This window comes from Theobroma cacao, chromosome 4, assembly GCF_000208745.1.
Source record: "Theobroma cacao cultivar B97-61/B2 chromosome 4, Criollo_cocoa_genome_V2, whole genome shotgun sequence".
Taxonomy (NCBI): domain Eukaryota; kingdom Viridiplantae; phylum Streptophyta; class Magnoliopsida; order Malvales; family Malvaceae; genus Theobroma; species Theobroma cacao.
Window position 1 is genome coordinate 29229578 of NC_030853.1, and position 23434 is coordinate 29253011.

At 34.8% G+C, this 23434-nt stretch overlaps 2 protein-coding genes across 5 annotated transcripts; both read left to right on the forward strand.

Moving 5' to 3' along the window:
- Positions 7194-12576, forward strand: LOC18603231 (probable methyltransferase PMT3). 3 transcript variants are annotated; one of them, XM_018119459.1, is made up of 9 exons: positions 7196-7211; positions 7355-7434; positions 8509-8966; positions 9110-9274; positions 9390-9572; positions 9811-10405; positions 11169-11281; positions 11396-11616; positions 12030-12576. In XM_018119459.1, exons 3-9 carry the CDS (start codon positions 8718-8720, stop codon positions 12349-12351), a joined length of 1848 nt encoding a protein of 615 aa, XP_017974948.1. In that variant the 5' UTR covers positions 7196-7211; positions 7355-7434; positions 8509-8717; the 3' UTR covers positions 12352-12576. The 3 variants fall into 3 exon arrangements, with proteins under 3 accessions (XP_017974950.1, XP_017974948.1, XP_017974949.1); XM_018119461.1 differs by lacking the exon at positions 7355-7434 and having other exon boundaries at positions 7194-7211; XM_018119460.1 differs by lacking the exons at positions 7196-7211; positions 7355-7434 and adding an exon at positions 7955-8063.
- On the forward strand, positions 17770-23163 carry LOC18603232 (serine/threonine-protein kinase tricorner). 2 transcript variants are annotated; one of them, XM_007035075.2, is made up of 14 exons: positions 17770-18082; positions 19111-19495; positions 19710-19884; positions 20148-20231; positions 20313-20554; positions 20652-20871; positions 21167-21246; positions 21331-21415; positions 21595-21726; positions 21821-21934; positions 22016-22063; positions 22294-22378; positions 22588-22644; positions 22740-23163. In XM_007035075.2, exons 2-14 carry the CDS (start codon positions 19275-19277, stop codon positions 22838-22840), a joined length of 1644 nt encoding a protein of 547 aa, XP_007035137.2. In that variant the 5' UTR covers positions 17770-18082; positions 19111-19274; the 3' UTR covers positions 22841-23163. The 2 variants fall into 2 exon arrangements, with proteins under 2 accessions (XP_007035137.2, XP_017975511.1); XM_018120022.1 differs by having other exon boundaries at positions 17800-18575.

The following is a 23434-nucleotide window of genomic DNA, read 5'->3' on the forward strand; positions in this document are numbered from 1 at the left end:
ACCTGCTGCATTCTAAAAATTATGTTTAAAGCTACCATCAATATTTAGTTTAGACTCACCTGTCAATTGTTTTTGCCAAGAGACTATTTTTGGTGGAGATGGTGAATCCTTATTGAAATCCAATCCTCACACTTGAGCAATCTACAAGTCTCCCTTCCATTGCCATTTTTGTAATTGCTTCCCATGAAACGGCTGGTGAATGAGCTTCAAAATTCGCCACATCACTCTACTGGAGTACATCCCTAGGTTTTTATGTTCCGCATCATATCTTTCAACTCATAGAAACCACAATATGAATAAAAGCATTAATGTGCATATGTGTCCCTGCTTAGTGTGAATCAATTTAGGGTTTAATCAATTGATTTTAGGATTTGGGAAATCAAGTTTAGGGTTTCTCAAATTGATTTTAAGGTTTAATGAATCGATTCTAGTGTTTGGTGAACTAGTTTTAGAGTTTCTTGAATCGATTTTAAGGTTTCGTGAATAGAGTTTAGGATTTTCAATCTAGATTTAGGATTTCTATTGAGCTAGGTTTAGGGTTTTTGGTGAACCGAGTTGAAGGGTTTCAAAAAATCAAATTTGGGGGGTTTTAGAAAAAGAAAAAACGAGTTTCAAGGTTTTTGAGTTTATCGGGTGTTGTGAGCTAGTTTCTAAATTTAGGATTAACAAGAACAAAAAACATAAACGGCATATAAAGAAATTAAAAAAAAAACCCACAACAAAAGAAAAGCATGACAAATTAAAACAGCAATAATAAAATAATGAAATCTGAAATGTTCTTTTAAAATTATCTAAAACAACAAAAATGGAACAAAAAATCTAAAAAAAATTAAAAAAGTACCAAAAAAAAAACAAAAAGAATTAAAACCCAAGCATAAAAAAACTTAGTATTTATAAGCATTATTTTAAAATTTGATGAAATATTGTAAAAGAATTGTTGTAGTTTTGTTTTGTAAAACCAACTAAAGTAGTTCGGTTCTCAATAAGTACGTTCAATTAAATACATTAATTCAGTTTGATTCAGTTCTATCATAAAAGTAAATTCGGTTTTTTCAATTTTCAAAATTTTAACATCGAACCGATCGTTTACACACCCTTAATTGCTTGTAGTCTTTGAAAATCACCAAATTTCCAACTTATTATTGAAGTGTCTATATAAAAATAGTGTTAAGAACATAAATTCAGAGTGTTGTTAATCTAATTATCATTTGATTCTTCATGAACTCAAACTCTGAAAGCTTGAAGAGTCGTGATTGGCTTGAATGTTGACTCAAGGTGTTTATACCAAAGACCGAATTAACTTTGAATTAATCATTAAAGATTATAGATTAAACAAGTAGGTAGATCACAGGCAATATTCTTATACATATACAAGACTTAATTACTAAGACTTTTGCTTATGATTTGGAGATCGAACTCTGGATATACATAAAAATTTGCAAAGCTCAATGTAATATTGACCACGTTTTCAAGTAATTTGCAACGTTTTGGATAATGTTACATATAGATATCATGCACAAATTCAACCAGAGCTTGCTTTGGAATTGGAAGGATTTCTTTTGTTCTTCCTGCCACTTTTACACACACATATATATATATATACATATATATATGGCGCTTCTTTCCGTAAATTTACCATGGATTTTCGCAGCTTTGCTCCATTTCTTGAATCCATCATGGTGCATATACAAGGAACATTCCAATTTCCAAGTTAAGCCAAAGGAATGAAGAGAATGGGTACTGGGAGGAGTAATTAATTAATCAAAGAGGCAAATTAAGAGGGTTAGCTAGCTAGCTAGTTTACCGTTACCTAGCTTGGTAGGGAGTAGGAAACAGATGGGTTGTTCCCAGATTCACAAGACAGCTAAAGTTGAAGTTTGGTAATGCAAGCAAGAATTATAAATTGGAATCCAATTCATTGAACCTAATATTTGGCGACGGGGTCCCATTTGGAGGACTTCTTTTGGCAAGACAGCGACACTTTCGAAAATCCTACAAATGCATGGGGAAGACGCCAATTTGATACAGTTAATGAATTGTACTATATCTATTATATTTAAAGGAATTTCTTCCAAAGTAGAATGACGGATTGACATTAACGGCCACTCAAAAGTTGAAAGGCATATCATTCATCCATTCATGCTTGATTTACATTATTCTGCAACTTGATTTTAATTTCTTCAGAATCCTTTTGTAAAATTATCTTTACTTTTTTTATTTTGACACGTTTTTGGATATGCCATTAGTCTTCTTTTTTTTTTTTTTCTATTTTCCTTATGAAAAATAAAAAAAAAACTATCCTATATCAAGAATCTATGAAATAAATCTTGAACTTATAAATAAGAGTTTATTCTTATAAATATGTCTTTTAAATTGAAAGTACGGACCATGATAAGCGATATTAAAATTTACTCAACAGAATTATGGATTTAACATCAATAATAAATAAAATGAGTTTTGAACCTCACTTAACAGACATATTTTTAGATTGAAAGTGTGGATAGTAAAATTCAGACTTAATAAATTAATTTATTCTTTTCATTACTATATCTATTTATTAAATAATGTAATAAATATATCTATAAAAGGTTTTTTTTTTATATATCTTTAACTCTATTTGAAAATAAAAGAAATTATATGCGTAAACATACATTCTTTTCATTCTTCCATTTAATATACTAATATATTACCATCATCATTGAAATCATACATAGTATTGCATTAGTAAATCTTGGCAACTATATTAAAACTTAGTCTTGATCCTTTGGATAACGAGTCAAGGTGTAAGATTGAACTCCTTCCATCTCTTAATCTCATCCAATATTGAAAAATTGCACAAGAAAACATTTTCGTTGTTATCTATATACTTATCATCTTTCTTGATAGTCAATTAAACAAATTCACCATCACCACCAACTCTCAATATTGTCCTACCCTTTTGACAGGACCAGTATTCGTTCCTGTTTTCAATCTCTTACCACTTACCACAGTCACTTTCATGAATTTTCACATTGACCCAATAAATTTTTTTTTTCTTTTGTTAGATAAATAGGGAACAAAAATCCCAAAGCATAGGCTTTCGTTGGGAAAGTTTTCACCTAAAGTCAGTGGGAGTATAAGCCTTCGAGAATGTGATGAAAAGTGAAAACAGACCCATTAATCCCACATATTGAGACAAACAGGGATTTACCCTTGGCAAGTAAATTCGTGACTGCACAAACCCTTAGGTTTATACTTCATCCTGGATCCATTTTATCACCAAATTAATCATGATAAGCAGATGAGTTCTCTCTTTCATTAACTTGGGTTTTTTTTGTTCTCTCTTTCTTCTGTGTATCTTTTCCCTGTTAAAATGAGCTTCAAAACTGAGAAGAACAGTGAGTGCAATCAGCAATGCCAGTTTAAGAGAAAACATCTTTGACATAAAGAATCTTAAAATATATATATATATATTCCCAAAAATGAAAAGGGGGCGAGAATTATGCATCCCCCTCCAGTCGCTCCCAGTTGACAAATAGAAACAGCTCCCCCACTGTTACAGTTTTTACCCTACTGCCTACTGTGGCCCCTCTCCGCGGCCCTCGCACGTGCTATCCTGTCATTCATGTCCCCCTTACCCCGCTCCAAAGATCATGCCCTTTCATCCAGTTAATAACATGATCTCGTCTCTGATTTTGCCACGTGGATGAACGACGGCCCCTGACGCATTTGCCCCTCTTGATGATGTTTGGGCCATGAGTAACATGAAAGTTTGTCAACTTGTCGTGTCCAAGTCAGTAAGTTTCTGATGTACAGCAGTACTACTCTTTTGAAACAGTCCCTGGTTTTTCTTTAGCCGCATGTTACCAATCTCCATAACAAGGGCTAATTGACAGTATTGGATTGTCTCAAAATAATTAATTTTGGCTTCTACTTACCCACAGTTTGTCAAGACTGATTTCGGTAGATCAAAGAATCTCTGTAATGTAAGGTTGAGAGAGTACTTGCCTTCTACAATGTAGCTCAAAGAGCCCCTTTATATAGTAAAAGACTATGATTTCTCTCCCCTTCAGCTATATATCAAGGAGGAAAAAGGGTAACATAAAACTCAAATGGTGGAACATGGTTGCTAGGACAAAGATTCATTGATCTATTCAAATTATAGATTAGTGGTACATTCACATGGAAGGGAATGCAAAACCCTATTATCTTATTCAAAATGTGTCTAGAATGCTTAGTTTGAATTACTTTTTGGTTGTTAAATAGATTACTTCTATCTAATCATAAAGAAAAAAGTATTTAAAAAATAATGGAAGGAAACCAGACAATCTATATACCAACAAGAGACTTGACATCCTATGTTAGAAAAAAGAAAGGTCTTTTTTTTTTTTCTAATTTGGTACTATTCAATTTCCACAAGTTTTCCACTTGCTTTTAGAGACTGTGATTTTTCTGTCTCTTGTCTCTTTTGGCATCACCTATAATTTAAAGACTATTAGCTAAAAATAAATATTTGAGATGTTAAAAAAATAAGGGTGTGTTTCTATCATGTGATCATATGTCATTAACGAACGAAAAATTCTCTATCCATTTGGTCTCGCGTTCGGTACTCTTTTTATAATTTTATGTCACATGTCTATTAAATTTTTTATAATAGAATTTAGGGTTTAGAGTTTTTACTTTAATATAATATAAGATTAGACATGTGATATAGAATTATGAAAAAAAAATTAAGTGTAGAGAGAAGGATTTTTATTTGTGGTTAACTACTTAAGTTTAACATTATAAATTAAGGGTGGGATAAGATTAATTTGGATAAACATCTTGATTTGGATTAGTATTAGCTAGTTCATAAAAATAATAAAAGTCACTAATTATTTTGTTAGTCTGGGATTGGAAGCCCAAAATGAAAAACCGAGACAAAGGCCCCAAATTTTGCACAAGGCCTAGACTTGGGCTAAACTTCACCACCTAGAACAAATGAAGTATTCATTTGTGAACCGTGGCTGTCAAGCTAAAGACCCTAATAGCCCATTTAAAATAAAGCTATGAAGCTTCAAATGATCTTGGATGTATCAAACTCTTAAGGCATCAAATTCGTGTAAATACGTTTATAATCCGTATGAAATAAACTAACATAGATAATTATGAATTTAATTTTTTCTGAAGAATGAAAATAAGATTATTTACATTTTCAGCATTATCATTTTTATAATCTTTTTTCCATTAATTTAAATTTATTTATGATTACAAAATAACTTACAAAAATGACATCTCAAATTATAATTTTTATTTCTCATTTCGATCAATCGAATAAACCAAAAACTATAAAGTAAGTGGAATATGGTACGGAATTGAACTACAGGACATAATGTGAATTAATTACTCATAATTAATAGTACTAAAGAATTCAATTAATGCAAGTCCTTCACCAATATGTTAGGGCGTAGCTGCTCTAACCCTACGCAAGAATCCCAAAATGTACGTACGTAATATACATCCCTATCAACCGATTTGTCTTGGGTATCATCTATCGTTGCCATTCATTTTGTCAGACTAGTTCTGAAAGAAACATTTTTGGTTTGGGGTGAAGAAGAAAAAGGCAAAATATTATTTCAACACTCACATGAGTCAAAAGATGGTATAAATCCAATAACCAATGAAGCAAAATTTGTCCCAAAAAAAAAAACCCCTAACATCACATCATGTAGAGTCCCATAAAGTATAAAATGGGGCCTAACTCGACCATATATACATTCATGAATCAAAGGATTTGAGGAATGTTAGCTACACTTACTTGGGCATAGCAGATTTTCTACATTCTTTCATTGCATGCAGTGACTCCTGAACCCCTCTTCCATATGAGAAACTATGATAAGTTTATCATAAACACTGGCAACAGTGATGTGATTGAGACTAGAGTGTGAATATACAATCATGGATGGATCCAGAACTGAAAAATGAAGTGATGGTAGGTGCATATGCATTTACACAAGAGCCATGAGTGGAGGAAATGAATAAACTATACACTTATTTAATGTTTAACCGACTTGCCATATGTAAACGCAATCTTCTTGTTGCTTTCCTTGCCTTCATTTTTTATTAGGTGGTTTCCAAGGATGGCATATGGCAGCCAAGTAACTAAGCAAAAGCATTGAATGGGAATGGGAATGGGAATGGGAAGACTGTGCTTTCACAGGACGGGGGCTGTTATTGTGATTTAAAAAAAGGGGCAGCAACTTTCAACTTGCAACTTGCTGAATACATAAGGTGGGGGCCAGTTTCATATAATAATAATTAAGGATGTGACTATGGGCAAATTTTTGATGATGATGACCCAAGTTGGGATGCTAGCTTGGAAATTCAGCAACTATAATCCATCAACACCGACATAATTTATTAACATCCTAACCTTGTATTTAATAATAATAATTCTGATTTTATCATGATTTTTTTAATTTTTTTCCTATAATACATATAAGGTGTGCTGTGATCTATAATTCAAGTCCAAGACTTAACCAAAACTTTAATTTTGGTTTTTTTATAACTTGGTAACTTTCATTTCTATTTTCATTAAAACCAACATGTCAAAATCAGTAGCAAGCAAAGAGAAATTGATGAAGTTGTAATGGGATAGCATGCTTGTTGCCTTGGTTTGACACCCTTTTTAGTTGGCTTTGGGGATGTTTCCTTCTTTAGTTTTCACATCTTAACTATGGTTTAACTCAGTAATTTATATATGGATTGATTTCTACTAATGAATTTTTACTTCAACACTATGTATTTTTGACCAATTGAAAACCCAAATTCGCACATGATCTCAAGAAGTTAAAAAAAGGGAGTTAACAAACATGGCAAGTGGTGTATGCTTGTTTCTTGCTTTGCTTGTTGTGTGGATGTTAAATGTTAGCATTAAATCTAGTAAAATTATTAATATAAATCCATGAAGGGCTTGTCTTTGATATCATTGTTCATTGAATATCAGATTTGTTTAATTAATTTTATCTTCCCTATCTCTTATGATTCCCAAACACGACATTAATCTTAACCAAATTCTTTAAAAAAAAAATAAAACATTAACCAAGTCATTTTCCCATTTTTTTTTTGACAGCATCAAGTGCAAATCCTATTCTGGACAGATAGATCCATACATAGATCCTTTAACAACCTTTGAAAGATAACAGTGCCCTTCATATACACACACACACTCTCTCTCTCTCTTTCTCTCACAGGTATAGTACCTCCTCAATCCTTCCCTTCTTTCTCTCTCTCTCTTTAAAAATAGCAAACCTCAAAGGGAAAGAAAAATAAAAAAGGCAGATTCTTGAGATCTAATCCCTCTCTCTTTGTTGCTTTGTTTTGGTACTTCATATAGGGAGATAACCCACAGCATCTTTTTCTGAGATCTCAACTAGAGTTGTCCAGTTCGTTTTTTTTCTTTTTGATTGAAACCCAGTAAGCTTTTGTTCCTTTTTGAGCTTGTTTTTGCGAATGCGGTTCTGGGTTTTCATTGAAATTTCGTTTCTTGCTTTTTGATGGGGGATCTGATTTATGAGTTTTGCTTGCTGTTGCTGTAGTTTTAATGGGTCAATCTCAATTTTCTATCTTTACTTCAAGAATGTTAGGTTTTTTGCTTCCTTTGGAATCAAAGTTTGATTCTTGATGGTTGAATTTGTTAGTTTTGATGCTTTTTCTTAATGCAAAAATGTAGATTTGGTCGAGTTTTTTACTCTGATCTGTTGATTTAGTTCATTAGAGTTACTAAGTAGCTGTCGCTCTCATGATTACCATTGTTTCAATTCAGGGGAAAAGGAGCATTAGTTGCATGCTTTTTAGTGCTTTTTCATGGATCAATCCTTTTCATTGCTTGGTTGTCAATCCACCGCTTACAACTATAGACAGTTAGCACCATTTAGCATTGTTCCTTCCTTTTTTTTTTCTTTTCCTTTTTCTTAATTATGAATAATGAGTTTTTGCCTATCGATTATGACTATTAATATGGATCTGAATCTGCTACTCAAGTTTAAAGCTTGGTTTTGAACTTTGTTACTGAATCTTCTGCAACACAATGTTTTGAGCCAATGGTAATGGATTGGTGCTCATTCACCAGATTAATTAGGCAATCCTTAGCAGTGTTAAGGAGTTCTTTTTCTTAGTAAAAGGTGTTTGATGTCTCATTTATATTATTATATTTCCCATTTTGAACTGGTTAGATTTGAAGCTAGTCGGTTGAGACTTTTAGACTCCTTAATGGTTTCCCTTACTAGTATAGTTATTTTTTATTTATAGTGTCCGCAACGTCTAATTAAGCTTGCTTTGTTCATTGGTTGCTGGCTTTGCTGCTATTTTTTTGCACCATGTTACTGATTAATTGATTATTTAAAGTAATAGTATATGATCTTTCAAACTTGAATTTCAAAATTTTATTCTAAAGGGGTCGGTCATACAGGAAGCAACTTCTTTAACTTGTGTGCATGACTCTTGTGCTGAAGAGAATCACCTGATGGTTTCTTACTTGTCTGTTTACAGGTTTGAAGTCTACGGTGTTTCTTTTTGACAAGTTTTGAAGTGATTTTCACCAGTCATTCAATTGATTAGAGCCTGATGGTAGCAACAAAACAGATTTATTTTGAATAGAAAATTTGATGTGAGATAGATTTTGGATAAGGGGATCCTTATTGTGACAATTTAGTGCTTAATTGAATTCTCTTTGTGGAGAATCTTATAACTAAAGAAGGATGAGGGGAAGATCTGATGGAGGCCAAAAGAAGCGTTTAATCATCGCTTTCTGTGTTGTGGCAATTTTTCTTGGTTTTCTCTATGCATATTGTGGATCTGTTTTCGGATCTTCAAGCCGTGGTGCTGCGGCTCTAGAATATGGCAGCAGATCTTTGAGAAAACTTGGATCATCTTATTTGGGTGGAGATGATGACGCTGATGGCAAGCAATATGAAGGAGAAGAAGATGCCATACCGAAAACTTTCCCTGTAAGTTTTTTTACTGCTGAAGCATGTCTAAGCACCTTCCTCCGTTCATCTATCTACCCCTCAGGCCCTCCTTCATTTTCCCCTTTGCTTCTTGTCTTGGTTAGTTGCCATGGCATTTAATTTCTCTGCTTATGCCTTTGAAGGTCTGTGACGATCGACATTCAGAAATCATTCCCTGCTTAGACAGGAATTTAATATACCAAATGAGATTAAAGCTGGACTTGTCTTTGATGGAGCACTATGAACGTCACTGCCCCCCTCCTGAAAGGAGATACAATTGCTTGATTCCTCCTCCTCCAGGATACAAGGTATGGAATCCCATAAGCTGAGCAATCAGAACATTGTTACTGTATATTTGTTATTGCGATGGTCATTATCAGATTTATCATATATTGACCTCTTTTAACTCATGTGAAATTACAGATCCCCATTAAGTGGCCTCAAAGCAGAGATGAAGTATGGAAGGCGAACATTCCCCATACTCACCTTGCGCATGAAAAGTCTGACCAGAACTGGATGGTTGTAAAAGGTGAAAAGATAGTATTTCCAGGGGGAGGCACCCATTTTCACTATGGAGCTGACAAGTATATTGCTTCAATTGCAAATGTAAGATGGCCAATGCCTATTGATTTTGGCCCAAAAGAAAATATTTTGGAACATGATCAATGATCTTGAATTCCTATTATAGAATGGTCTTATGTGTATGTCTATTTGTGTTTTCTGCATCATGTTTTGATTCCTTCTTTCTTTTATTGGAATCAATTCTTCAAATATAATGGCCCTTATTAATACTTCCCAAACCTATGAAAGAAGCAGTGACATTTCTATGATTTTGAATGGGCAGATGCTCAACTTTTCGAACAACAATTTAAATAATGAAGGAAGACTTCGAACAGTTCTTGATGTTGGCTGTGGTGTTGCAAGTTTTGGAGCATATCTTCTTTCTTCTGATCTTATAACATTGTCTTTAGCGCCCAATGATGTGCATCAAAATCAAATCCAGTTTGCCCTGGAAAGAGGAATTCCCGCATATCTTGGTGTTCTGGGAACCAAGAGGCTCCCTTACCCAAGCAGATCATTTGAACTTGCTCATTGTTCTCGCTGTAGGATTGATTGGCTTCAAAGGGATGGGATTCTTCTTCTTGAGTTAGATAGGTTGCTTAGACCTGGGGGCTATTTTGCCTACTCATCTCCAGAAGCTTATGCACAAGATGAAGAAGATCTCAGAATATGGAAAGAGATGAGTGCCCTTGTGGGACGTATGTGTTGGAGAATAGCTGCAAAGAGGAACCAAACTGTCATTTGGCAAAAACCTTTAACAAATGATTGTTATATGGAACGAGAACCTGGTACCAGTCCCCCCCTCTGCCACTCTGATGATGATCCAGATGCAGTTTGGGGTGTGCCAATGGAAGCTTGCATCACTCCTTATTCTGACCGTGAGTATATTTCTTTTTCAATTTTACTAGCATTAAAGTCTTTTCCCCCCTCCTTCAGTTGATATTTTCTTCCTTTTTTATTTATTATTATTTTCTTTTGGAGGATGCTGATGCTTAAATGGAACTTTGAAAATTGTCTCTCGAGCTTTGTTTTTGATTATTTTGGAAGTTGAGTTTAGCTCTTTATTTTACAGCATTTTCATAGTTAGATTTTATTTCTGAAGTGATAAAACTGATCCACTGATGGTTTTGATATGTCTTACTTCCACTAATATGTTGCTTACCTACTTTAGTAAACATGAACTGGTTTTTTTATGACTGCACATCATAAGTGGTAAGGCTTACATCAAATTGTGATGAGCTGAAATCTTGATGTATTGATTATGTAGTTGAGTTTCTTAACAGTAAGTTTGCTTGGGTTTTAGCTTAAGGGGTAAAGGGAGAAGGATGGGAATCTTACCAATAAAAAGGGATATTGTCTTGAATTTTGGGAATTAGTGGTCTCTGCTTCCATTTTAGTTGAATAGTTTTTCTTCTGCTTGAGTTATGTGGTATCTAGTGCATTCCTTCTGCTCATTTTATTCTTGCTGAATATTTGTCAATTATATGATCTAATTGTTGCTGAAATACATGTGACTAGAAGCTATGCTATATTTTGCAAAGGAAAACTACAGAGATTCTTTTAGTTGATGGCTTTAAAGGGTTAAAGCTTTAAAGTTTATTAAAGTTTATCTTAACTAAAACTTCTCTTTGTTTCTATCAGATGACCAGAAAGCCAAGGGGAGTGGATTGGCTCCTTGGCCAGCCAGATTGACATCTCCACCTCCCAGGCTTGCTGACTTTGGTTATTCAAGCGAAATGTTTGAGAAAGACACGGTAAGGCAGCATTATTCATCGATGCCTTTATTTATGGTTTCTTGTGCTTATAATGTGATTTGTGCGGCAATGACTTACAGTATAGACACTAATATAGCTTTTGATATTCCCCAGGAAACATGGCGCCAGCGGGTAGAGAGTTATTGGAATCTCTTGAGTCCAAAGATTGAGGCAGACACTTTGAGAAATTTGATGGACATGAAAGCAAACATGGGATCATTTGCAGCTGCTTTGAAAGGCAAGAATGTTTGGGTGATGAATGTTGTCCCTGAGGATGGACCAAACACAATTAAGCTGATATATGACAGAGGCCTGATTGGCACTACTCATAACTGGTATGCACTAATTAACTTAGAAAATTTGCATGATTAATTGGGAAATATGTAATTTATTTTTCTTTTCTGTTAAGGGCCATAATTTTGTACCTACATGTCATGTCTCCTGTTTTTGCATACTGTACAACCATTCGTCTCTTTAGAATGAGGTAGAGAGGGAGAGAAATTATTGTCAGTGAAAGGACTACAAGGTGTCTCTGGTGAAATGGAACCTTTAACAAAACACAGCTATTTCCCCATTTTTTTTGATAAATTAATGTCACCTGTCTGGCCTTTTTTTAAGAAAAAAAATGCAGTGATGCTTTTCCCTTTTCATCTCATAAAGGTCTTTTCCTTATGGCTGGTTAAATAGTGAAATGAATGTTGAACATAGAATGTAAAATTTGCATTAACTGGGTTAATTATTTTTGCAGGTGTGAATCCTTTTCCACATACCCTCGAACTTACGATTTACTCCATGCTTGGACTGTCTTCTCTGATATTGAGAAGAAAGGCTGCAGTGCTGAGGATTTGTTACTTGAGATGGATCGCATTCTCAGACCAAATGGTTTTGTAATCATCCGGGACAAACAACCAGTGATCGATTACATAAGGAAGTACTTATCAGCTTTGCACTGGGAAGCAGTAGCAACAGCTGATTCCAGTTCAGATGCAGATCATGAAGGGGACGACGTTGTGTTTATTGTCCAAAAGAAGATGTGGCTGACAAGTGAAAGCCTCAGGAATTCTGAATAGAAATATTTCAGCCTCACGATTTCCCCATTCTCTCCCAGTATCTTCTGCAGCTCCCAAGGGATTAAGAAGCTCTCCCGAATTAGTGATGCAGTAAACAATTTCATTTTGTAGCATTAAGCAATGCTTCACATTATTTTTTTTGTTTAGCCCTTTTTTCTTGTAATGAATTACTTGACAAGCCATAAACTGGTCACCATCTATAGGCTATTCATCAAAATTTTTTTATCCCTCGCTTTTGGTAGTTGTCCAAAGCTACTTCATCTTATGACTAATAATCAAATACAAAAATATGTAATGCTGAAGTGCATAAGCACTGTGGCTTTTAACTTCCCATGTTACTCCATAAATGAAATATTCTTCTCTGGTTAGGCTACCTTTGGACCCTTGGTCGCTATCACTGGCAACGAACATGGACTTATGGGTTTGGGATGGGCTGTCATGAACAAACTCGGGCTTGGGACAAAAAGGGTGGTGAAGGATGGGATTTGGTGTCTGGGATGATAATAGTCAAACGGATGCGATAACTTTCGTGCCTGACGAATCTATCACCAGCTGTTTCTTTCTAGTAGCTAGCCTGTAATAGCAGAGATTCGTCTTGAAGATTTACACTGATTGCTTGAGTGGGGACGTTTAACGTACTTCACAAGTTTGACTAGCAACATTTCTAGCTATTGTTTTCCTCTCACAACTGTGACGCTACTCGTCTCTTTGCCTTGTCTTTTGGGGCTTCCTTTACCTATTGGACAGACTAGCAAATGCTAGGAATCCCCACTTTTCTGGCCTATAAAATCTAGAGAAGGAAATATAACAGTTAAAAAGCTAGACCAAGTTCATTGACCAGGAAGCAGGAAGGATGTGAATGTTCCCTGGATTAGATTCCATCAATTCTCCCTAAAATTTTCCAACATTTGACGTGAATGCACACGCTTTCATGCATTCACAATGACTCAACAAATCAACCCATTCTTCAAATTTTCAGGCAGTAACTTGTTATTCATCGTTGAAAGAAAAACCAACCAGTCAAGAAGAGGATCTCGGTATAGCTTACCTAAATAAGGGAGTTGAGTTTAATAACTTATTATTGCCTAACTGTCGAGCAAACCACATATCCTTAACGTTCCATAAATACTATGAAGCCATGAGCACATGCATTGTCCTAATTTTTCCTACTGTAAGAAGTGGGGATATGTCCCCTTGCCATAGCCATTTGCCATTGCCTCCCAACATCTCCTCCAAGTTCCCAATCCCTGTGTCAGTTCCCATTGGCCATGGTCTCCAAAACCCAACCACCTCATCTACATGTGCCAGCACCTATCATGTTAGTAGACTTGGATACCCCCTTTCAATGGGGACATATATACAGGACCCTTTCATGAACCTCATGACTGTCTGTAATAACAAATTGTTGTTTCTCTTGTTCCACCTTTTTGTTTTCTTGTTCCCTGGGACCAGTGGCCTAGTGGCGTGTTTTTCTTCTTCGTTTCTTCTCTTTCCCCCCTTGTTGCCAAATGTCACAAAACCTAAGAGCACCCATTGTTTCTTCATGTGTCCCTCTTGTTTTCTTGCCACTTGGTAAGGAATAGAGGCTTACGTCTAGAATGCATGCAATATTTGAAGTCCAGTACCTGACACATTAATGATAGTTAGAAGTAGTGGTGCTATTTTTTTTCATTGACTTCAATTTTACAAATATCAGATGAAATGATTCATGAGGTCAAAGTCAAAAAGTTTTCAGATTAGGACTTGAACCCCAGCCTAAAACCCCTACTCTTCTACTCTTACAAAAAATTAGTTTCTTTTGAAAATCCAACACCTCTTCATGACATGATAAATGCTCAACCTAAACTTTGGTTTTTCTACAAATTTCCTCTAAGGGAAGGTAAATGTACAGGATCCAACTTCCATTGTCTCTTCAATCTCGTTCAAATCATGTAAAAAATATGTGAAATTCTTTTCTAAAAGCTTCCTTTAGTAATCGTAAAATAATTTTTTGGAGAAGATGTTTTTAGTGAAAGGTATTCAAAATAGATTTTTGCTAACCAAATTATCATAAACAGAACTTAAATATTGATGGTATTTCATTAATAGGACCTTATAGTCTTATATATAAAATACATGTAATTGAATGGTGGGTTCAATTTTATCATCATATCCTCCTTTAGGCTTTAGCTAATTCATGGGTAGCAATGAGACCCACTTCAAAGCCTAAATATCAAGATTAATGGACATTGTTTAATTTCAAGCAAATAAATGCTCTAGCCATGGAAGGGGGGGGGGGGGGGGGGGGCGGGCAAGCAAATGGCAATTTATGATGTACAAATAAAGTAATCCGGTGGGGGCATTGGGACAAATTAATGTCTATAGCTTTCACATAAACATAAAACCTTTTCCTCTTTATTTTGAATTTGATGCCTACCCAAATGCCTTAATAACATACTGGTCCCCAATATGATGCCCTCCTTCTAAGGGAACCCACACCATGCTCATTGCTGATCAACTTGCCACTGGCCCATTGCTTTGCCTTTGCTTTTCCAAGTCTTATCCTTGGTTTAGAAGAGTTTATTGATTCATTTTGTGGAGGGAAAAGAGCATAGAATTACCTTTCAAGCAAAGATCAATTTGTTCGTGCTTTCCTTAAGAAGAAGAAGTAATAAGAAATCTAATAATAATCTCATAAACCCAATTTTATCATAGTACCCATTGAGGCAAATTTTGATTATAATACTTAGAATATTTTCCAAGATATAAATGTCATTTGAATTCAAATATTTAGGCAAAAATGGGAATTAATTATAATTTATATGCCTATATCTCATGCCAAAATCAATCCATTTACTGTTAAATTAAACCATATGGGACCATTGGCTTTAATCAAAGTGAAATGTAAGCCTGGTTTGAACCTCACCTACTGATGAGAAATTACAAAAAGAAATAAAAAGAAACTTCTTTCTCTCTCTCTCTCTCTCTACCATGCACTCATTGGAATCATTCATACTATGTTAGCTTCATACTGAAATGCCTTAGTTTTGAGGGCATTTGACATGAAAGGAAGTTAAGACAGAGCATAAATGTCTTACACTAGAAGAGAAAAGGGCAAAAAGGAAAAGAGCGAGAGGGAAAAGGTAAATGAAATTGTAAAGCTTTTGCATATATGGCTTTCCAACTAGGATTGCTTCCATATTTTCCAATCCTAAAATATAATATTAAAACCCTAAAGGCAACATCATCAAAAAGTCAAAGTAGTTTTCCATAAAGTTAAAACAACTCTGACTTTCTTGAATAAGAACAAAATAAAAAAAAAGAAGAAGATAGTAATAAAGTTTTTGAATACTAAATTCAATCATTCAAGTCCTACATATATTGCATTTATGTGTATCCATAAACAGTATTCACTTGTACTTCCAGAAAGACATCAACTTTTTTTTTAATAATAATAAAGTAATGGAAGAAAAGAATTGGAATTCAGGGTTTGAAAGTGATGGGTTATGTCATTATTTTGTTTGAGTATAAGCATCATCCAATCTAATCCTTTGATCCTCCCTTTGACACACTCTTCCCATGATATAGTTGGCTGTACTCCAACAAACACCTCCCAACCCACTACCAAATTTGCTTCTTATTTAGCCAAAAAACATCCAACATATCTTTGTCTCGCTCTCTCTCCATTGCACCACCCACCTTAATGGCTGATAGTAATAAGTCTTTCAAGTTGTGCATTTAGGTTAAAGATTATCATAAAAGTAGAGGAGGAGGAGGAGGAGGAGGAAGAAGAAGAAGAAGAAGAAGAAGAAGAAGAGAACGCGTCAAGTGGTACCTATCCATTTACGCGTGTTCATTCTTTTTCAATTACGATGCTGACCCTTGACTAGGCACTTGTTACACTTTGGCTCACCAAAACAATGAATTTCTTTTTAATCATTTCGTAAGATTTAAAACCTTGCCTCGCACACAAAAATGATTTTAGATTAAAATTAGTTGATTTCATTTATTCGGCTTCTTTAAGATATAATAAAGTTTATCTTAATTTAGCAATAAGATATGAATATGCTGTCTTATAATTTATTTAGTGACGAAAAACGGTTAAAATTAATCTATTCAACTAAATTCCTCATTGATTTTGTCGAAGAAAAAGGTGTAGGGACCCAAAATGTGATGTCAATGGATTGTTGTATAGGGAGTGATGACTGCCATGTGCGGGTCAATGGGTCAGATTGCTGTGTTCCCTCTAATGGAAGAACGGGGGTTGAGGTGAGAAGTGGTGCCTGCGGCAACTGGGAAGGACATACCGACACAGGGTGAGGGTCACGTGTCAAGCAGGGCCTCTGTGTTTAAGGCGGACATCAAGGCTTTGAATGTGTTCTAAACAAAAAAAAAAAAAGTCATTGTTTGGGCAATTATTCTTGACAGTTCTGTAATCAAATTATTTGGAAGTGGTCCAGCTCATCTCTCCATACGCTCCCATGATCTTTCCTTGTTACTTCAACAAATTACCTCTAATTCCCTTGTAACTCAATCCTCTCTTTTGTCAACCCCCAAAATTCTTGCACTTCTTAATTACAACTTCATGAAAGATTTTTTTTTTATTACTATTAAACAAAAATAGGATTCGTTAGAGAAATCATATAAGGATGCCAATGAGTATCTTATAATCGAACACCTTATATTATATTATCCGATTCGAACAAAAAAAATTAAAATACCGTTTAAATAAGATTCGGATGATAAAATTATTACTCGTCGTGAGTTTGGGTAGAACTCGAACAATAGTCTTAAGATACCCACTAAATCACATGTGTACAAGTAATAAATAATACATCTCATTTACTTTCTTTTTTTTGGGACAATAGTTTTCACTAAAATAAAAATTTTATCTTAAGACTTGTTATTGAATTACTTATTTTATAGATTAATTTGAATTTTTTTAATTTTATGATAAAACATTTTAATTTAATATTTTTTTTGTGGTGTGTCATTAATTGGTGCATAAGGGTTAATGTGAAGGGATAATGAATAAATTAAACTAAGTAAGAGGGAAAAAAAGGAGAAGAAAAAAAAAGTTGAAAGGAGGTATGAGAATGAAATTGTCCAATGTCAGACTTTTTTTGACAAATGCAATCAATATGGAAAAGGGTCCTACATGGTCCACATCAGCCATGAGCATAGAGCAGCAAACTTAAACCAACATCATTTTAATATCCAATTAATTAAATTATAATTTACAAAGAAACTATCCCTGTTTTCTTGACAGTGATCCCAATAAATTAATTAATTAATAAATCCAAACAGATAAAAAAACAATTATTGATTAAATAAAAAATAAATCTAAAAGAGAAAAAAACAGAAACTGAAGGTTAAGAAGAGAGAGAGAGACAGAGAAAAAAAACCCAGACATAACTGAGATAGTCTTAAAAGACTTTAAATATATGTAAATATAAATATAAATATAAAATAAAAAGCAACTCAATGCAAAGGCAAAGGCAAAGGCAAAGGCAAAGCTTCCAACTTTTCAAAAGCCTAAACAAATCGTAACAAAATGGGGCTTCAATTTCGTCATCTTCGCCTCAATCTTCTCTTCTGTCCGCGTCCTCTTTCCCTCTAGGGTTTTCTTCACTCTTCTCTACAGTTCGTACGCTGCTGTTTGTTTTTTTTTTTGGTTTTCTTTTTTATTTCTCTCTCTTGCCCCAATCGAACTCTCCGGAAATCAATCTGCCCATCGGGTTCAGTTTCTCCGGTGCGTTCTATTTAATTACTACAATTCATTTTATTTTCTCTCTCTGTCTTTTTATTTTTTGTGATTTGAGGGGTTTTGATTTTTTTTTTGTTTTTTTATTTTTGGAGTTTTAGTTCTGAGACTGAGTTGAGATTACGATTTTACTCTACCTGTTTGGTACGTGAGAAAAAGTTGGAAAATTGAAAGGAAAAGTTTTCAGTGACTTTTCGGGAAGTTCAGTGTTTTAGATCGTTTCTGCCTGCTCAATTATTGCTTTTGATTCTCGGATATGTGATTTTCGGTTCTTAGATTCGGTTTAGTCTCAGATTTTGAGTGTTCTGTTTGGTTGGTGAGAAAATGTAGTAAAAAGTTGGAATTTTTAATGTTAGGTATTCTTAACTCTTTCTCCAACAATATCCGAGTTGAATTGCTTTGAATTTTATTGATTGACTGAATGCTGACTTTAGATTTTTTTGGAATTAGGTCTATTCTTTTGGTACGGTTTGTTTGTTAGGTAAGGATCACAGCATCATTGTATTTTATGTTCTGAATTGATTATAAAAGTGTTGGGAGATTAAGAATGTTTTTATTTGTTCTATAAGTGTTTTAGATTGGTCACTGTGAATCAATGGAACACTGATTTGGCTGGTCTTTTCTTTGGTTTGTTCTTAGTTAGGAATTGGGTTTTGAGTTGGGGTTTCATTTGCTGTTGGGTTGCTTGGAAAATATAGGAAGAACCATGTTGGTTGGTAAGAATTGTGCATAACTTAGTTGGCTAACACTCGCATGTTGCAACTAATTAAGCTAACCATTGTAATTGAATGTTTGGTGAGACATTACTCACCTTCAGTGGATTATGAGGTTTCTGATAATTGGCATGTTCTGTCCAATGATCAGATTAGTGTTTGTTTGTGTGTCAAATCCTTTGACAGCTGATACCAACCTAAAATTGTGTTTTAAAAGTTACTTGGTTTTCCTCTTTTCTGTTTTTGAAATCTTAGCCCTCATTCTAAGCTAATGTACTGTTATTTTACTCTTTTTCATTGCAGAATGTGTTTGTTTGATATTTGTGTAAACAGTGATGTGCTAAAGTGAGCAAGTTTTTTTCTGGAAGAATAAGATAGTTGATAACAAGTTTACCCCTCAGTATAGCAAGCTAAAATGTACATTTAGGAGTGTGGGTTCAGAAGGGTTGTATTTATCAAGTAAATCAATGGAAACTGCAAGGTGTTGGTTTAACAAGTTGAAATCAAAAGATAAGTTAAGGCCTTCAAAAAAGAAAGAAGCTGCAGGTAATGTAAAGGAGGGATCAAAACCACCAACAAGTGAAGAGGCACCATCAAATGTCACCAAACAGAGGGTAGCGGCTGCAAAGCAGTATATTGAAAACCATTACAAGAAGCAGATGAAAAGCCTGCAGGAAAGAAAGGAGCGGTATGATTGAAATTCTTCCAGTCATGGCAATTATTTATTGCCATGTAGTAGTTACTGTTATGGTTACATAACTATGGTATTGCAAGCAGTGTAACTGTGCTATATATTGTAGACTGACAATTTGGAAGAATCATATCATCTTGAGATGCTTAATAGTAAGTTTTGTTTTGAAGAATAGGGATGACAGTTTTTGGGTAATTATGATTTTCTGCAGACGTGATATTCTAGAAAAGAAGTTGGCTGATGCTGAAGTTTCTGAAGAAGAACAAAACAACTTGCTGAAGTATTTGGAGAAGAAGGAAACAGAATACATGCGCCTTCAGAGGCATAAGATGGGTGCTGATGATTTTGAACCATTGACCATGATAGGCAAGGGTGCATTTGGAGAGGTATTTATATCTTTGTCACATTGTACATCATCACATAGACTACTGTAGTTGCACGTTTGCTAGTTACTGATACTTTTGAATATTTTTCACTATGGTTTTAATCTCTCTTGGGGTTTACCTTCATTCTTTGTTTGTTTTCCAACTCTTGAACAATTTGATCAATTTATTAATTGGCTTTCAGTTTTCCCCCATTACCACCCCCCCCCCCCCCCCCCCCCTTCCAAAAGAAAGAATTTTGCCTTATTCACTACTTGTCATCACAGGTTAGAGTCTGTAGGGAGAAGGCAACTGGTCATGTATATGCCATGAAGAAGCTTAAGAAGTCAGAGATGCTTCGCAGAGGCCAGGTTCACAATTTAAAGCTTGCTATATGATTTCCTCAATATGTTTTGGGATGCTAATTTGTTAGTTTGCATTTTAATGTTCAGGTTGAACATGTGAAAGCTGAGAGGAATCTACTTGCAGAGGTTGACAGTAATTGTATTGTTAAACTATATTGCTCTTTCCAAGATGAAGAGTATCTATATCTAATTATGGAATATTTACCTGGGGGAGATATGATGACTTTACTGATGCGGAAGGATACATTAACTGAAGATGAGGCCAGGTTTTATGTTGGAGAAACTGTCCTGGCAATTGAATCTATCCACAAACATAATTATATTCATCGGTGAGTTGAAATGACATTAAACCTTCATATGCTTTTATATAATGGTCTTCCTGAGTTTGCACTAAAGGGTACACCCATTCTGTGTCACATGTTGCAGAGACATCAAGCCTGACAACCTGCTACTTGATAGAAATGGTCATATGAAATTATCAGATTTTGGATTATGTAAACCGTTAGATTGCAGTAATCTCCAGGAAAAGGATTTTTCTATGGCAAACAATCTCAGTGGGGCTCTTCAAAGTGATGGACGGCCTGCAGCACCAAAACGAACACAACAAGAGCAATTGCAGCACTGGCAGAGGAACAGAAGGATGCTTGTAAGTTTTTGGCTACTATGTATGTAATGCAACATTTCTCATTGTTATTAGTGATGGTTCTATTGAGTTTACAGAGCAAGAAGTTCTGGACTTGTTTCTCCTTTATTTTACATAATTCAGGCTTTCTTTGATTTTGTCAAGCTTGCAAGGCTTATGGCTTATAGCTGTTAGTTGCCTTAGATATTCTAGAAAGACCACAAGCTCACATCTTTTTCCTGCTAAGCTCATTTTGGAAAGCTTTCTTTGCTTTGCAAATTAATATTTTCTTAAACATTCAAATATTGTAATATTTCAGGCTTACTCTACGGTTGGTACACCTGACTATATTGCCCCAGAGGTTTTGCTGAAGAAAGGATATGGAATGGAATGTGATTGGTTTGTATATTAAACATGTTTTTCTTATTTGTAATTTATTTTTTGTGAGATATGTTATAATGGTATTGTTGGATACTTTTCTAGGTGGTCTCTTGGTGCTATCATGTATGAAATGCTTGTCGGATATCCACCCTTTTATTCAGATGAGCCGATGTCAACTTGTCGGAAGGTAAGTTTTTACCATTTTATTATTATGCTGTCGTGATTTGTGATAATATTTTTATTTTATCTTTCCGCATTTACATCTGAACATTGTTTGTCATTAGCTTCTATGTTGTGACTCTTTATTTTGCTTCTTATTTTCTTGTTAGCGATGATAAGTATTGTCCCTTTTTCAATATTTTCCAGATAGTCAATTGGAGAACGCACTTAAAATTTCCAGAAGAAGCGAAACTATCTCCAGAAGCAAAAGATCTTATCAGTAAACTTTTATGTAATGTTGAGCAGAGGCTTGGCACAAAAGGCGCCAATGAAATTAAGGTGTTGTGTGGTGTGTTCTGTTCTAGATTCTTTGATTCACTTTTAAAAGAGAATGCAAATTACTAAAATAACTGGCTGTATCTGTTGTTTCCAGGCTCACCCATGGTTTAAAGGTATTGAATGGGACAAATTATATCAAATGAAAGCAGCTTTTATTCCTGAAGTCAATGATGAGTTGGACACGCAAAATTTTGAGAAGTTTGAAGAGGTAGATTATTGTTACTGTGTCTATAAATATGAAATAACCTGTTTAGAAGTATTCTTATTTCTTCCCTCTTTCATGCACCAGGCTGACAACCAAATTCCTAGTGCAGCAAAATCAGGTCCATGGAGAAAGGTTAGTGCGAGTACATATAATTTCAACTAAAATGTTTGAACTTCAAGAACTTGACTAGTTAGTATCTTACAAAATTTTTATATACTTTAAACTCCTGCTACTACCATTCACTAGGACTGGCTCTGTTCCTACCTATGTAACATGGAATTTAGTAAAGGGTAATTGCTGATAAATGATGTTTCCATTGCTCACTTTTAGAACATAATTTTGGGTTTTTCCCTTTGATACAGATGCTTTCATCCAAGGATATAAACTTTGTGGGTTACACTTACAAGAACTTTGAAATTGTAAATGATAATCAATTACCTGGCATTGGTATATTGCTTCCTCCCTCTATTTATATTTTCTTGCCTTATGTTCCTTTTGTTTTCCATGTCTGTAGTTTATCTCGGTACTTTTCAAAGTACTTTAAATATAATAGTGAAGAACATTGATGCGTGTTTTTCTTTACTGATCTCTCTTCTCTTTCTAACCTAGCAAATATCTTTGTATTTGACCAGTTCTTATTTAATTCCATTGTGCAGCTGAATTGAAGAAGAAGAGCTCAAAACCCAAGAGACCCTCCATCAAATCCCTTTTTGGTAAGATATTATCACTAATATTAAAATTTTTGGTGGGTTACAACAGTTTGTAGCATGGTTGTTCACTTGTGCTAATCGTGGTGTATATTTTGCAGAGGATGAGTCAGCTGCCGCTGCCAGTCAACCTGTTCAAGGGAGCTTCTTAAACCTCTTGCCTCCGCAAATAGAAGCCCCGGAAAATCATTCCAGAAAGTGACCTCATCATGTGCCATGGGCTCAGATATCCAAAGCTAAAAGAGCTTACTGTTCTCTGGTGAATTTGCTTTGCCGCATCTTACATTTTCAGATTTTCAGTGAGTTTTAGGGGCAAAGCCCCAAAACAAGTGGTTTGAGATATCAGATTGGCTCTAGAGTCAGCTAGGAGATTGTTTCTTTTGTAAAATAATATCTGAAAGTAAATATTCTTTCATATTTGTTTTGTGTATTTTTCCCCCACATTTTATGTCAAGCAGAGAGAAGTTCCTGTACGATAATCCCATCGTTGTTTTTCCATGTAATTATTGCATCTTTTGCAATTCACTTGAAAATGGCTAAATCTTTTTCTGGCGTTTATATAACCTACAGGTTTTAGGAACTTAGGTCTTCAACCAAGACAACAATCACTTTGTCCACGTTGTTTCCTGTTACTCCTATTGTTAATGTCACCAACAGCGAATTTCAGTCAGAAATATGCTTTGAGGAAAAGTCGTCTTACTTCTTTCCCAATCCCCACCAAGTGATACATGACGCTCTGTAACAGGGAGTTTAGTAATGCCGTTTGAGGGATTTTTTGAGATTCTATCCGTACAAG

Bases quoted from the DNA above. Each gene is read 5' to 3' on its own strand.
- LOC18603231 (XM_018119461.1), top strand. From the start codon at position 8,718: ATGAGGGGAAGATCTGATGGAGGCCAAAAGAAGCGTTTAATCATCGCT. The intron at 9,573-9,810 runs GTAAGATGGCCA...TTGAATGGGCAG, and splicing joins ATATTGCTTCAATTGCAAAT to ATGCTCAACTTTTCGAACAA. The intron at 10,406-11,168 runs GTGAGTATATTT...TGTTTCTATCAG, and splicing joins CATCACTCCTTATTCTGACC to ATGACCAGAAAGCCAAGGGG.
- LOC18603232 (XM_007035075.2), top strand. From the start codon at position 19,275: ATGGAAACTGCAAGGTGTTGGTTTAACAAGTTGAAATCAAAAGATAAG. The intron at 21,247-21,330 runs GTTTGTATATTA...ATACTTTTCTAG, and splicing joins TATGGAATGGAATGTGATTG to GTGGTCTCTTGGTGCTATCA. The intron at 22,645-22,739 runs GTAAGATATTAT...TATATTTTGCAG, and splicing joins CTCCATCAAATCCCTTTTTG to AGGATGAGTCAGCTGCCGCT.